Source organism: Entelurus aequoreus, linkage group LG07, assembly GCF_033978785.1.
Source record: "Entelurus aequoreus isolate RoL-2023_Sb linkage group LG07, RoL_Eaeq_v1.1, whole genome shotgun sequence".
Taxonomy (NCBI): domain Eukaryota; kingdom Metazoa; phylum Chordata; class Actinopteri; order Syngnathiformes; family Syngnathidae; genus Entelurus; species Entelurus aequoreus.
In genome coordinates, this window is record NC_084737.1 from 80611282 (window position 1) to 80623781 (window position 12500).

The following is a 12500-nucleotide window of genomic DNA, read 5'->3' on the forward strand; positions in this document are numbered from 1 at the left end:
GCCGACATCTTGTGGGTGCAGGTAGTACATTTGGTCAATTATTCAAGAGCGTGCATCAATTTATATAACCCAATCCAAACACTCTTTCCCACATAAATAATAATCTTTATGATTAACACATGCTTTCATATAATTTGACATGGTTGTAAACTGTGAGTAGGTTAGATACTATTATTGAATATGATTAAAACCAAGAGTAAGATTATTATTTTGGTGTTAATATTTGAGCCAGCATAGCCGCAACTCTTGTCAACAAGCTGTCCCACCACTCTGGTCGCTTTGGTGTAGAACACATTAAAGCCTTCTACAGAAAGCTAGGAGTATCCAACGATGATTTCAAATTAGAAATGGTCACAGCTGATGAGGTGTTTAAAAAATTGAGCGCGCTCCACCCTAACAAGGCCACCGGCCTTGATAATATTCCCTCCAGATTCCTCAGGGACTCTGCCTCCATCATTGCCCCGATCATCACGCACATAATAAACCTATCAATTACATAAGGCCAAGTACCAAAAGATTTTAAGATAGCAAGAGCAACTCCCCTCTTTAAAAAAGGAAGCAAATTGGAACCTGGCAACTACCGACCTGTTTCTATTCTCAGTTCCATTTCGAAAGTAATGGAGAAAATAGTTTATGAACAGGTCGATAGTTACCTTGCCACTAATAAACTCATGTACAAATTCCAATCCGGCTTCCGAACTAACCACTCCACTGACACATGCCTTCTCTATCTGACCGACCACATCAAACATGAGGTGGACGCGGGCAAATTCTGCGGCATGGTCATGCTGGACCTTCAGAAGGCCTTTGACACCGTTAACCACGCTACACTGTTGGATAAGCTTAAAGCAATCGGATTTAACAAAACCTCATGGAGCTGGATGCAATCTTACTTGGAGGGAAGGGAGCAGGTGGTAGAGGTAAACGGCACCATGTCCCCCCCCCCCCTCTCAGTGAGCTGTGGAGTCCCCCAAGGCAGTATATTGGGACCTTTACTGTTCCTAATATACATAAACGACTTGTCATCGGCATGCGACTGTGAATTGTTTTTGTTTGCGGATGACTCTGCCCTGCTGGTATCCGACAAGGACAAGTCACAGGTGGAGAAAATCCTCAGGGCTGAGCTCTGTAGAACTTGCACCTGGCTCGCTGACAACAAGCTATCCATACACTTGGGTAAAACAGAATCCATCCTGTTTGGGTCCACATCAACCTTAAGAAAGTCAGTGACTTCACTATAAAAGTGGGTGACATTGTTATCACCAGGAAAGATAAGGTCACCTACCATTCTAGAGGCTAACCTTTCCTGTGATAAAATGGCAACCAAGGTAATCAAAAAGGTTAACCAACGAACGAGATTTCTCTACAGAATCTCCTCTCTGGTCAACAAAAGCACCATGAGGATTCTGGCGGGAACTCTCGTTCAACCCTTTTTGGATTACGCATGCACCTCCTGGTACCCTATCACCTCCAAAACCCTCAAATCTAAACTCCAAACATCTCAGAACAAGCTAGTCAGGTTACTTCTAGACCTCCACCCCAGATCACACCTCACTCCTACCCACTTCTCTAAAGTGGGCTGGCTCAAGGTGGAGGACAGAGTAAAACAACTTGCACTGAGCCTAGTCTATAAAATCCGCTACACCTCCCTGATACCGAAGTACATGTCCAACTACTTCCTTAACGTAAATGACCGCCATAACCACGACACCAGGGGGAGCTCCACTAACCACGTTAAACCCAGATTCCGAACTAACAAAGGTCTAAACTTATTCTCTTTCTATGCCACATCAATGTGGAATGCGCTCCCAACAGGTGTAAAAGAAAGGGCATCTCTATCCTCCTTCAAAACCGCAATAAAAGTTCACCTCCAGGCAGCTACAACCCTAAACTAACACCCTACCCGGATTGCTAATAATCAAATGTAAACAATCAAATGCAGATACTTTTTCTTATGCCTTCTGATCTCTCTCTCTCTCTCTCTCTCTCTCTCTCTCTCTCTCTCTCTCTCTCTCTCTCTCTCTCTCTCTCTATGTCCACTACTTGCTGTCCGTATCCTACCCCCCCCCCCCCCACACCCCTGATTGTAAATAATGTAAATAATTCAATGTGATTATCTTGTGTGATGACTGTATTATGATGATAGTATATATCTGATAGTATATATCTGTATCATGAATCAATTTAAGTGGACCCCGACTTAAACAAGTTGAAAAACTTATTCGGATGTTACCATTTAGTGGTCAATTGTACGGAATATGTACTTCACTGTGCAACCTACTAATAAAAGTCTCAATAAAAAAACAACAACAAAAAAAAGCCCATCTGCCGTGGAAAAGTTGGGCCCCGAGGTCAAAAAGGTTGAGAATTAAATGTGCCATTATCACATTTTCACAAATAGACTAAATGTTTCACAAATGTTAAACTGTGTTTTTATGAATCTTCAGGGTCTGTGGGATAATCTAGTCCAGATTTAGGAAGTCCAGGTAATGGGATTTTTGTTCTGGACCTGCTCTAAAATGGTCGCAAATAATAGAATGTTGCACAATAAACTATTTTATAGTGAATCTCCAATAAATAAACACTTATATTTATATTCTTGTTACAATACTGTTTTTTGTTGTTATCTTGCACTTGTGACACAATGATGCAATGATCACAACGTTGCCAGTAAAAAGTATCAGTCTGGTATCGACAATCGGTTAAATTCAGCCTATGAATTATTATTTTCAAAAGGATCTCTTTGCATTTGCAGGAAAGTGGGAATGGCTCAGTGACTCTCCCTCCCTGCTGCCACCATGCGACGACGCCACCAGCTACTACTCTCAGTTTGGATATACCGGTACTCACGGCTTCACTTCAGCCGCAGGTCGGCGCTTCCGTGGGATTCTGAATGAGCATCTCAAACTGCTGCGCTGGCCTGAGGGCTTGAAGGTGAGCATGTTGGATTACTTTGAACTTAACTTTGATTAAGAACTAAGATGGATACACATGCTTATTGTCGCTCTTCCATCTCATGTTGAATACATCCCATGTGTGTTGACCGACTCCTGCAGGGAGACCGAGATCTGACGATTAAGGCCGAGGATGGACACCTGTACCACTGGATCCTCCCCTCCTTTTTCCAGCTGCTCATAGACCTGACCCAGCAAGGGACTCCGTTTGCCGTCCACTTCCGTACATTTGGATGCGACCTAATTCGTGTGCTGAGTGCTGTGTCCAAAGCTGTGACTGAAGGAGCTCATCCTGTCTTTCCTGACCTCCCCGACCTGAAGGTGAGATAAGAGTCAGTTGAATCAAAGCGTTCCAACTGTCACTATATATATATATATATATATATATATACACACACATATATATATATATGTATGTATGTATATACACTACCGTTCAAAAGTTTGGGGTCACATTGAAATGTCCTTATTTTTGAAGGAAAAGCACTGTACTTTTCAATGAAGATAACTTTAAACTAGTCTTAACTTTAAAGAAATACACTCTATACATTGCTAATGCGGTAAATGACTATTCTAGCTGCAAATGTCTGCTTTTTGGTGCAATATCTACATAGGTGTATAGAGGCCCATTTCCAGCGACTATCACTCCAGTGTTCTAATGGTACAACGTGTTTGCTCAGAAGGCTAATTGATGATTAGAAAACCCTTGTGCAATCATGTTCACACATCTGAAAACAGTTTAGCTCGTTACAGAAGCTACAAAACGGACCTTCCTTTGAGCAGATTGAGTTTCTGGAGCATCACATTTGTGGGGTCAATTAAACGCTCAAAATGTCCAGAAAAAGAGAATTTTCATCTGAAACTCGACAGTCTATTCTGGTTCTTAGAAATGAAGGCTATTCCACAAAATTGTTTGGGTGACCCCAAACTTTTGAACGGTAGTGTATATATATACATATATATGTATTAGGGATGTCCGATAATATATTTAATATGCGTTAAAATGTAATATCGGAAATTATCGGTATCGTTTTTTTTTAATTATCTGTATCGTTTTTTTTTTTTTTGTTTTTTTTTGTTTGTTTTTTTTAAAAAATTAAATCAACATAAAAAACACAAGATACACTTACAATTAGTGCACCAACCCAAAAAACCTCCCTCCCCCCATTTCTTTCTGTTATCAATATTCTGGTTCCTACATTATATATCAATATATATCAATACAGTCTGCAAGGGATACAGTCCGTAAGCACACATGATTGTGCGTGCTGCTGGTCCACTAATAGTACTAACCTTTAACAGTTAATTTGACTCATTTTCATTAATTACTACTTTATATGTAACTGTTTTTATATTGTTTTACTTTCTTTTTTATTCAAGAAAATGTTTTTAATTTATTTATCTTATTTAATTATTATTTTTAAAAAGTACCTTATCTTCACCATACATGGTTGTCCAATGTATGTATGTATGTATGTATATGTATGTATGATTGTGTATATATATATGTATATGTACTGTATGTATGTGTATATTTATATATGTGTATGTATGTATGTATGTATATATATATATGTATTTATGTATGTGTGTATATATATATATATATATATATATATATATATACATATATATATATTTGAATTATACAGGTATAATAATTCACTAGAAATAATTATGTAAACTTTTTTTTTTTGACATGCTGTATTAAATTCTAAAAATTAGTTCTAGCTCAGAAAATTGTTGGTTTTTCAAATAAAAACTAAATTTGGAGATACATGGTTTTTATCTGACAGTCATAAACTACTATTTAAATTCCGTATAATCATTGATGCAAAAATCAAATTATTCAGCTTGCAATCCAAGCAAATACTGTACAGTATGTGCTACTGTAATCTTACTGACTTGAATTCTTTGGGACTCGTCCTGCCCAGTTAAGCGTGAACAAGACTGCAGGCAAGATCCGCTGCAGCGCCAAAGAAGTTGTTGTGGCCAGAGGCGGTGAGCGGCTGTCGAGTCGCGACGGAGAGAGAAGCCTGTACGAGTACTTCAGCGCCGCTAACGGGCTGGGCGGCTTCCAGGACGACTATGACTGGTACCAAGCATGTGTTCATTCAAGGCTGCCGTTGTCTCCTCCACGCATCCTTTTCCACGTTGTCTCCGTCCAGGTGGCTGACTAACAACTATTCCGCCCGGGGCGGCAAGCCTCTGTGGGTGGACCCCTTTGATGAGACCGTTCAGCACATCTTCATCGACGACAACATTCGACAGAACGATGAGGACACCGTAGTGCATCCCAAGGTATCAATCACTGTTAAAACTCTACATTTTATGTACATTAAATATGTTTTGATTTATGTGATATGATAGGGATGGCTACCGAATGAGGTTCTTTTATATGTACTGATTAGAGGCGTCCCGATCAGGGCCGTTGCTAGGAATATAAACACAAAATAAACGCATGTCTGTAAATAATCACAGCCTTTGCTCAATACTTTGTTGATGCACCTTTGGCAGCAAATTACAGCCTCACTTGTTTTTGAATATGATACCACGAGCTTGGCACACCTTTCTTTGGGCGGTTTCACCCATTCCTCTTTGCAGCACCTCTCAAGCTCCATCTGGTTGGATGGGAAGGATGTTCAAAGCTAGAAATAATAAAGTTATTCCGAATGACTTAGAAAAGTTATTTGTGTTCACGTCTGAAGATGAGAATCACAGAAGGCCGTATGATTTTAAACATCCAAGAGTGCGAAAGCGTGGAATTCTCTAAAGAAAGACTTAAAAAGTTGCGAGAATATTTTTGGATTTAAAAAGAGTTACAAAAAGAGACAACTGGAATTATATCAAACTGATTTTTGATTTTGATTGGACGTGTCATGAGGAACACTGTGGTTTTCGTCCTGGTCGTGGAACGGTAGACCAGGGGCCGTACTTATAAAGCTTCTTAGAGTGCCATTTTACACTTAAGTCCTGAGAATTTGCGAAATTTAGTCCTACTCTCAAACTTAAGAATAAAAGCTTTTTATCAACGTTCTTAAGTCTAAGAATCACTCCTACTCTCCACGATATTTAAGAGACCTTCAGAGGTGTCTTAAGTGGTTAGGAGTTGCCAGCAGGGGATGGCACTGAGGCGAGAGAGACGTGCGCGAACATTCAGGGAGCGGAACGATGTTCTGGATTTGTTTGATGACGAGCAGCTGATCAAACGGTATCGTTTAGACAGAGCGGGTATTATTTTTGTCACAGATTTAATACTTTTCGATTCCATGTTGATTTCTGCATGTGTCTGCAGTGGGCTAGTATATATAGAGCCACCCACACCAGTTTCAAATTAGTTGCCTAATTAATGAATTGGAAAGAAAATGTTATGACAGTAGCGTATGTGTGTGGCCGTGAGGTGAGTGACGTCAGTGAGTGTGTGGGCGATAGAAGAGAGGGAGCGGTAGCGTGAGTGCTGGCGGGGACTAGTTTGTTTTGTATTATTTTGTAGTTTATTGTGAAAATATACACTCCCATTGTCCACTTAAATATTTCCAAGATATTTCTTTATTCTTAGACAAGGGATTCCCTTCCGTGATTGGTCATTTCTATGGACACAGAAATGACGTCACCTAAAATTGCGTTTACGGCACATAGTAATGTCGTAATTCAGCTCTGAGTGTGACACTTAAGATTCAGTCCTACACTTCGCTGAAAGTGTGAGTAAGACGCTTGATAACTAACTTTTAAGTGCAGCTTTCAGCGAAGAATTTATTTACTCTTAAGTCAACTCTTAGCAGACTTCTTAGGAGTAATTCTAAGAAGCTTGATAAGTACGGCCCCAGGCCAATACCATCCCTACAGTGAAGCATGGTGGTGGCAGCATCATGCTGTGGGTTTGGTTTTCTGCGGCAGGAACTGGGAGACTAGTCAGGATAGAGGGAAAGATGAATACAGCAATGTACAGAGACATCCGGGATGAAAACCAACGCGACCCGTCCAGGCTGATAGAGCTTGAGAGTTGCTGCAAAGTGGAATGGGCGAAACTGCCCAAAGGTAGGTGTGCCAAGCTTGTGGCATCGTATTCAAAAAGACTTCAGGCTGTAATTGCAGCTAAAGGTGCATCAACAAAGTATTGAGCAAAGGCTGTGAATACTAAACTGTGAATAATATAATTGCAGAATTAAAAAATAACATATTTTTTACATTGTCATTATGGGGTATTATCTGTAGAATTTTGAGGACAAAAATGTATTTGTTCCATTTTGGAATAAGGCTGTAACATAACAACATGTGGGAAACGTAAAGCGTTGTGAATACTTTCCGGTAACTGCACAGCACAGCTCAGTGTTAAATAAAAATATGTTTTATTATACAACAATGATATTTGTTAACACATTTGAACACACGCAAAACTCCCGCAAATTGGTACCATTTCAAATGTGAAAGGTACCCATCCCTACATTTCCTCACTTAAATGAACACACTTTTGTTTATCGTATCAAAAATACTGAAATTCCACGACATAGTGAATTTGCAAACAGCTAAAATGATACACAAAGCAAACTATAACCTGCTAGCCAAGAATATACAACAATTTTTCTCAAAAAAAGAGGAGAAATATGATCTTAGAGAAAAATGTCATTTAAAACATTTGTACGCACGTACAACACTTAAGACCTTCAGTATGTGGAATTAAATGATGGAATGGATTAAGCAAAGCAATCAAACAATGTACTAATATGATCCACTTCAAGAAACTCTGCAAACTTAAAGTGTTTACAAAGTACAAAGAAGAAGAACCATGATTAACATTCTGACTTTATTTCATCCATCCATTCATATTCAAAATAATCTTACTCATCTCATCATATGAAATGTAACTTACTTCACAGAGTATTATTTATTTATTTTTTATTGAGATTACTTATGGAGTATATTGTGACTAAATTGAGAACAGGAAGTGAACAGAAGTTTCAGCAACTGTTATGTAAAAGAAAAGAGGTAGGATTAAATAAGCTCTGCTTCCTCCTACTCCTTTTTGAACATGTTGAAAAGAGAAACTGGAAATTGTGATGTAACATGTTGTATGCTTGCATGTTCCAAATAAACTCAAACTCAAATCATATCTAATAAGCAGGAGGTCCTGCAGGCTCCTTTTTTTTTAACTTCCATTAATTATTTATCATGTTTTTTGTAATATATGGGGAAATGTGAAGTCCCATTAAGTGGCGACAACATTTCGGAGCGACTTAATGTAACGACTCAGCCCCCCTCGGAGTCAACGGCCGACTCGCTGCGAGTCTTTTGGCCTCTCCTGCGTGTGTAAACAACCTTTAAAATGGAAGCAGGATGTGTACAATTATGTTTTATTCATTAAGAGGTTAACCTCAAGGACCCCTGGCGCTGCACTCGGCGTGATGCTGCGGAGTTTGTTTGCTAATGAGCAGAATGATCAAAAGCAAGTATTACACCATGCTTTCCACGACATTTTGTAGGCTGAGGGACAACTTAGTGGAAATTAAATAAAGTTGCAAATGCAGGACTTTTTTTCCTCCCCCAGCTTGTGTTCATATTGTAAGTAAAGTCATGCATGAAACTGGATGCGGTTTCTCACATAGGTGTGTGTGTGTGTGTGTGTGTGTGTGTGTGTGTGTGTGTGTGTGTGTGTGTGTGTGTGTGTGTGTGTGTGTGTGTGTGTGTGTGTGCATGATCAAAAACTTGGTCCCCATTCCAAATGATAACCAGTATGTGTGTGTGTGTGTGTTGTTCAGGTTTTCTTGGCGCCGGGCTCGGCCGACACGCGCATGGCGTCCATCTCCGAGCTTTACGACGTGGCCCTGATCCAGACCGACCTCCTCAAGGCCGTCTCTGAGCCAGACTACTTCACCCGGCGCGTCCGCATCTGCCAGGAGAACTACGAGAAGAATGTCCTGCAGGGGTCGGGCTAGTCCACGGCGCACCTGTCCTGGTCCTGATGAACGCCACATCGGGTACCTTTTAACTCAGGGCTGTTAGAAGTTTCTAGATATGACCGTGTTACATTGTGCGATGGAGAGTTACTTACTTATTCATGATTTGATGGGAGTCTAAAACAGGGGTGTCCAAAGTGCGGCCCGAGGGCCATTTGCGGCCCGCAGGTAATTTTTTAACGGCCCCACGGCACATTCTAAAAATACGATGAAAAAAAAAAACAAAACATAAAAAGTGGTATAAAAGAGCAAACGGTGAAATGTAACAAGAAAATGTTGCATTATTTACTCTAATAACACAAAGCTGCCATGCAGGCTGTTTCTTTCTTTAAAAAATAATAACGAATCAAAATCAATGTTATTATGAATTATTGACCTATTCAAGGCTCCATTTACTTCACATTAAATATTCCACTTTGAGATATTTTGGGGGGAAAATGTTGCATATTTTTTGGTTGCCATTTAAAAAACAAAGTTTTTTTTTAAAGAAGAGCCCTAAAACGAACAAACAAAAAACATAAACAACAATAAAACTTATAATTGACGGATAGATCTGGGGCCGTACTCATCAAGCTTCTTAGAATTACTCCTAAGAAGTCTGCTAAGAGTTGACTTAAGAGTAAATAAATTATTCGCTGAAAGCTGCACTTAAAAGTTAGTTATCAAGCGTCTTACTCACACTTTCAGCGAAGTGTAGGACTGAATCTTAAGTGTCACACTCAGAGCTGAATTACGACATTACTATGTGCCGTAAACGGAATTTTAGGTGACGTCATTTCTGTGTCCATAGAAATGACCAATCACGGAAGGGAATCCCTTGTCTAAGAATAAAGAAATATCTTGGAAATATTTAAGTGGACAATGGGAGTGTATATTTTGACAATAAACTACAAAATAATACAAAACAAACTAGTCCCCGCCGGCACTCACGCTACCGCTCCCTCTCTTCTCTCGCCCACACACTCACTGACGTCACTCACCTCACGGCCACACACATACGCTACTGTCATAACATTTTCTTTCCAATTCATTAATTAGGCAACTAATTTGAAACTGGTGTGGGTGGCTCTATATATACTAGCCCACTGCAGACACATGCAGAAATCAACAAGGAATTGAAAAGTATTAAATCTGTGACAAAAATAATATCCGCTCTGTCTAAACGATACCGTTTGATCAGCTGCTCGTCATAAAAACAAAACAAAACATTGTTCCGTTCCCTGAACGTTCGCGCACGTCTCTCTCGCCTCAGTGCCATCCCCTGCTGGCAACTCCTAACCACTTAAGACACCTCTGAAGGTCTCTTAAATATCGTGGAGAGTAGGAGTGATTCTTAGACTTAAGAACGTTGATAAAAAGCTTTTATTCTTAAGTTTGAGAGTAGGACTAAATTTCGCAAATTCTCAGGACTTAAGTGTAAAATGGCACTCTAAGAAGCTTGATAAGTACGGTCCCTGAAGTTGATCTTGAGACTATTGTGGTAAAAGTTAAAAAAAATGTTGGATTTATTTTTTTAAACTTTACTGAGCAATACCCTTTTGGATCCCCAATAATTTTAGTGGGACTTTTTTTTTTTCATTGCTCAAAAAAATAATGTATTAAAACCAATGTTGTTATGAGTTATTGACCTTTTTAAGACTCACTTTATTATATAATCTCAAATATTCCACTTTAAAATTTTATTGGGGGAAAATATTGCATATTTTGTGTTTTTTTTCCATAAAAAAACACGGTTTTCCTTGACAAAAATGGCATACAACTTAAATCTTTAAAGTGTTATATTGACAGATAGACCTAATGTTGATCTAGAGATTTAAACCTTGAATAATAATAATAATAATAATAATAATAATAATAATAATAAATAATGACACATTTGTAATATTTTTTTTGACCAAAACCTTTTGGGGTCCCCGGGATCAAGCCTGAGTGGAGGCCTAAATGTATCTTTTTTATACATATATTGTATTGGTTTTTAAAATAAAAAACATCAAAATGGCCCCCGCTTGCTTTACCCTCAGTGGAAAAAGTTTGGACACCCCTGGTCTAAAAGAACAAAAAAAAAAAAAGGTTCTGAACTATACTTATTTGATAAGTAGGATAAATTAATTATGACGCAAACTATGCCAAAAGTATTTGAAAATAATACACATAAGCAACCTATCATGTGCAGGCCACACCAAAGGGCGTTACTGTCGCCCTGTTAATAACCCGAGGCCACATTAGCCAATCAGAAGTCATGTGCGGAAAAAGGTATGATTATAATAATGACAACATTAATTGTCTTTTAAATAAATAAATGGATCATACTCATAGCGCTTTGACATGATATGCATGTAATGTCTTTATAAGCCCTTGTTGCGTCGGACCAGTTCTTCCTCCAAGGGAATCTAAGTTACCGGTCAATCCCAAGTTCTTTCGATGACATATATGCTGAGTAAGAAGGACCATCAAGACAGAAATGGAATATTTTCTAGTTTATTCCAAAGCTTTGGGAGACCAACTTAATTAATACATTCGTATCGGCTGCTCTAGTTGATCTGGCATTCAAACGGAAAGAGACTACTTCTTGAATCCGCAAACAGCCCCCACCCTCTCCAGAAAGGAATACAGGCTCATTGTTCTACTACAGATAAGATATAAGGGAGTACTCCAACTCCTACATTCCAAGTTTTCAAGGTAACACACACAGTTTACTTGCGGAAATAAAATTAAAAAAAAGAGTACAAATGGAAAAACACTAGCTGCTTCAAACATGACTATGAATAAAGAAATAACTCTTAAAAATATATGCATTCTCCACACCCTCCACACAGCTTTCACACAAACTTATCTTATGTTCTTCAAACATTTCATTCGTGTGTTAGTTGGTTAGTACCCTTCAATGGTGTCAAAGGCCAAAATACAACCAAATTCTGTAAGGCACAGGTGTCAAAATCAAGGCCATTGGCCTGCTGCAATGCAAGCAGCCCATATTATTATTCCTCATACTTCAACTGGTATTATTATTATTATAGTTCCGCACAATTACGCTTACGCTTTATACGAGACGAACTGGCCGACGAACCCCCACATATGCTATACCGTCGGAAAGGTCTCCTTCCTGCCGACGGTTCCGCAGCCATACATTTTACAGCCGTGTTACTTGACATGTGAGACATGCTAACTGTTAGCATGCTATCGTTAACACACATGCTAAGTTTTAGCGTTTAAATGTGCGCATGCATGGCTAATTTTGTACATACATCCATCCATCCATTTTCTACCGCTTATTCCCTTCGGGGTCGGGTCGCGGGGGGGCGCTGGAGCCTATCTCAGCTACAATCGGGCGGAAGGCGGGGTACACCCTGGACAAGTCGCCACCTCATCGCAGGGCTAATTTTGTACAGTTACACCTAAAACTCACAGCTTCGGACACTCCGCACCATCTTCAAAGTAGGTCCAGGGCACATATAGCAGGCCAATCAAAATTTCCGCGGGAATTTTCTAGTTAATTAAAATGGTCTTGAATGTTATTCCCAACTTTTTTTTTGTTAAAATAAAAATAAACACTGAAATATTTGCTTGACATGCGATTTTAAAGCAAATTATC

General features: G+C 39.2%; 1 protein-coding gene across 1 annotated transcript in view; it reads left to right on the top strand.

Annotated features, from left to right (window-relative positions):
• The window catches only part of LOC133654315 (uncharacterized), a 17042-nt gene that overhangs the window by 3513 nt on the left and 1029 nt on the right, over positions 1-12500 (top strand). Inside the window, exons 2-6 of the mRNA XM_062054613.1 lie at positions 2756-2934; positions 3057-3275; positions 4889-5049; positions 5123-5255; positions 8711-12500. The exon at positions 8711-12500 is cut by the window's right edge and continues 1029 nt beyond it. Of these exons, the coding sequence (XP_061910597.1) occupies positions 2756-2934; positions 3057-3275; positions 4889-5049; positions 5123-5255; positions 8711-8887 (869 nt within the window). The 3' untranslated portion in view covers positions 8888-12500. The remainder of the gene's footprint in view (positions 1-2755; positions 2935-3056; positions 3276-4888; positions 5050-5122; positions 5256-8710) is intronic.